This window comes from Tupaia chinensis, unplaced genomic scaffold, assembly GCF_000334495.1.
Source record: "Tupaia chinensis unplaced genomic scaffold, TupChi_1.0 Scaffold000451_2, whole genome shotgun sequence".
Taxonomy (NCBI): domain Eukaryota; kingdom Metazoa; phylum Chordata; class Mammalia; order Scandentia; family Tupaiidae; genus Tupaia; species Tupaia belangeri.
This window is the reverse complement of record NW_006159958.1, coordinates 2556057-2557717: the sequence shown is the minus strand read 5'-3', so window position 1 is coordinate 2557717 and position 1661 is coordinate 2556057. Positions and strand designations below refer to the sequence as shown.

Here is a 1661-nt window from a genome sequence, read left to right as displayed (position 1 = left end):
CTACTCTCCCCCCCCCCCCGAGCCTTGGCAGCCAGCTTCATTTGTCCCGTTCTGTTCCGTTCCGTTTTAGATTTTTAGATTTTTGCCACGCCAGTTTTAGGTTATTTTTCTTGTGCATCCGCTGGAGAGTGACAGAGACAGTGAGAGGGAAAGTGAGAAATCACCTCCAGAAGGGAAGGCCACCCTTTTCCTTCATTCTCCTCTTGGGATTTGGGGCACGCATGCAGCCAGTGTGATTTTCAGGCCGCCGGGTCTGGGACGCGAACTGTGGTGGGCCATGTGGGATTCCAGCGCCTTAGCCACCAGGCCACCTGCTGGCACCATTATTTAGTTTTTAACAAGGTGCAGGGCTAGATGTCCTCTGAGGTCCCTGTGTGTCACCATCCGCTGTCACTGGGGTGGCTAGACAAGAGTCGTAAACCAGCCTGAGCACTGCCATGCACCAGCAGTGTCTCTGCACTCCCTGGGCTCGGCTTTTCCCACTGAGGTTGGGGCACTGACCCCATCTGTTCCAGATCACTGACCTGGCCCTTCCCATTGGCGCCAGGCAGGAAGTTTCTTTGGAGGTTTTTCCAGGGGATGAGTTTGAGTCAGGTGCTGACGGGTCCCTGACCAAGGCTCCAGGTCGTGCCTTCGAGGGTGCTCTCTTAGATCAGGATGAGACTTGCTTTTACCCAAATATCTCCCCCACCAACTGAGCTGTGTTCTCTTGTCTCCAAGAGCCCACTGCATGTCCTTCTCGGCCCCAATCTCCAGGAGAAGGAGGTTGAGGTCAGGAGACAGCATGGTCCCCCCCTGCCTGGTTTGAACCCCCTGCTTCTCAAGGGGACAGCTAATGTCTCACTGTTGGTCCTGAGGGTTCAGGAGTGGGCAGGCTGTGGTAGGGAAGGTGGCCCAACGTGTCCTCCCCTGCCCAGGGGTCAGACTGACCCCTGCCTGTCCTGCCCGGCCGCCCAGGGCCAGCTGAAGCAGCTGCAGGAGGTTCTGGGCAGCCTGAGTCTGCAGGAGGAGAAGACGCGAGCGACCCAGCACCGCCTGGACCAGCAGGTGAACAGCGAGACGCAGCGGAGCAGCAGCCTCGTCGCCCAGCTGCGAGCCATGGTGGCCGAGCGCGAGGCCAAGGTGCGGCAGGTGGAGCTGGAGATCGGGCAACTCAGTACGCAGGTGAGCAGAGCGCTGGCATGACTGGCTCCCACTCCCGAGCCCCGGCACATCCACCTGGCACCCACAGAAATCATGGCTTCTCCCGCTGCTCCCCCGCCTGCCGTAGCCTCGTCTGTTCCACGCCTTCCTGGCTCTAGTTTGGCCATGGGCTTCCATCCGGATCCCGATTCTATTCTGCATCCACCTTTCCTTTATAAAACACAATGTGGGGGACCAGCAGTTAGCGTAATGGCTATGTTGCTGGACTCCCACGTAGTCAACCGCGGTTCGAGTCCCGGACCCGGTGGCTTAAACTCACACTGGGCGCGTGTGCGTGCGTGCCCAAGATCCCGAGAGGAGAATGGAGGAGAAGGGATTGCGGCATGACCATCCCCCCTGGGGGATGATTTCTCGCTTTCTGTTTCTCTGTCTCTTTCTGTCTTTCTGGCGAGTGCACGCGCCCTATAGCAAAAACCTCTCCAAAAAAAAAACACAACGTGGGCATGTGTGTGTTCTGT

General features: G+C 58.1%; 1 protein-coding gene across 1 annotated transcript in view; it reads left to right on the top strand.

The window, feature by feature from the left end:
* The window catches only part of CCDC13 (coiled-coil domain containing 13), a 78771-nt gene that overhangs the window by 52290 nt on the left and 24820 nt on the right, over window positions 1–1661 (top strand). Inside the window, exon 10 of the mRNA XM_006155402.3 lies at window positions 958–1164. Coding sequence (XP_006155464.1) covers window positions 958–1164 — 207 coding nt within the window. The remainder of the gene's footprint in view (window positions 1–957; window positions 1165–1661) is intronic.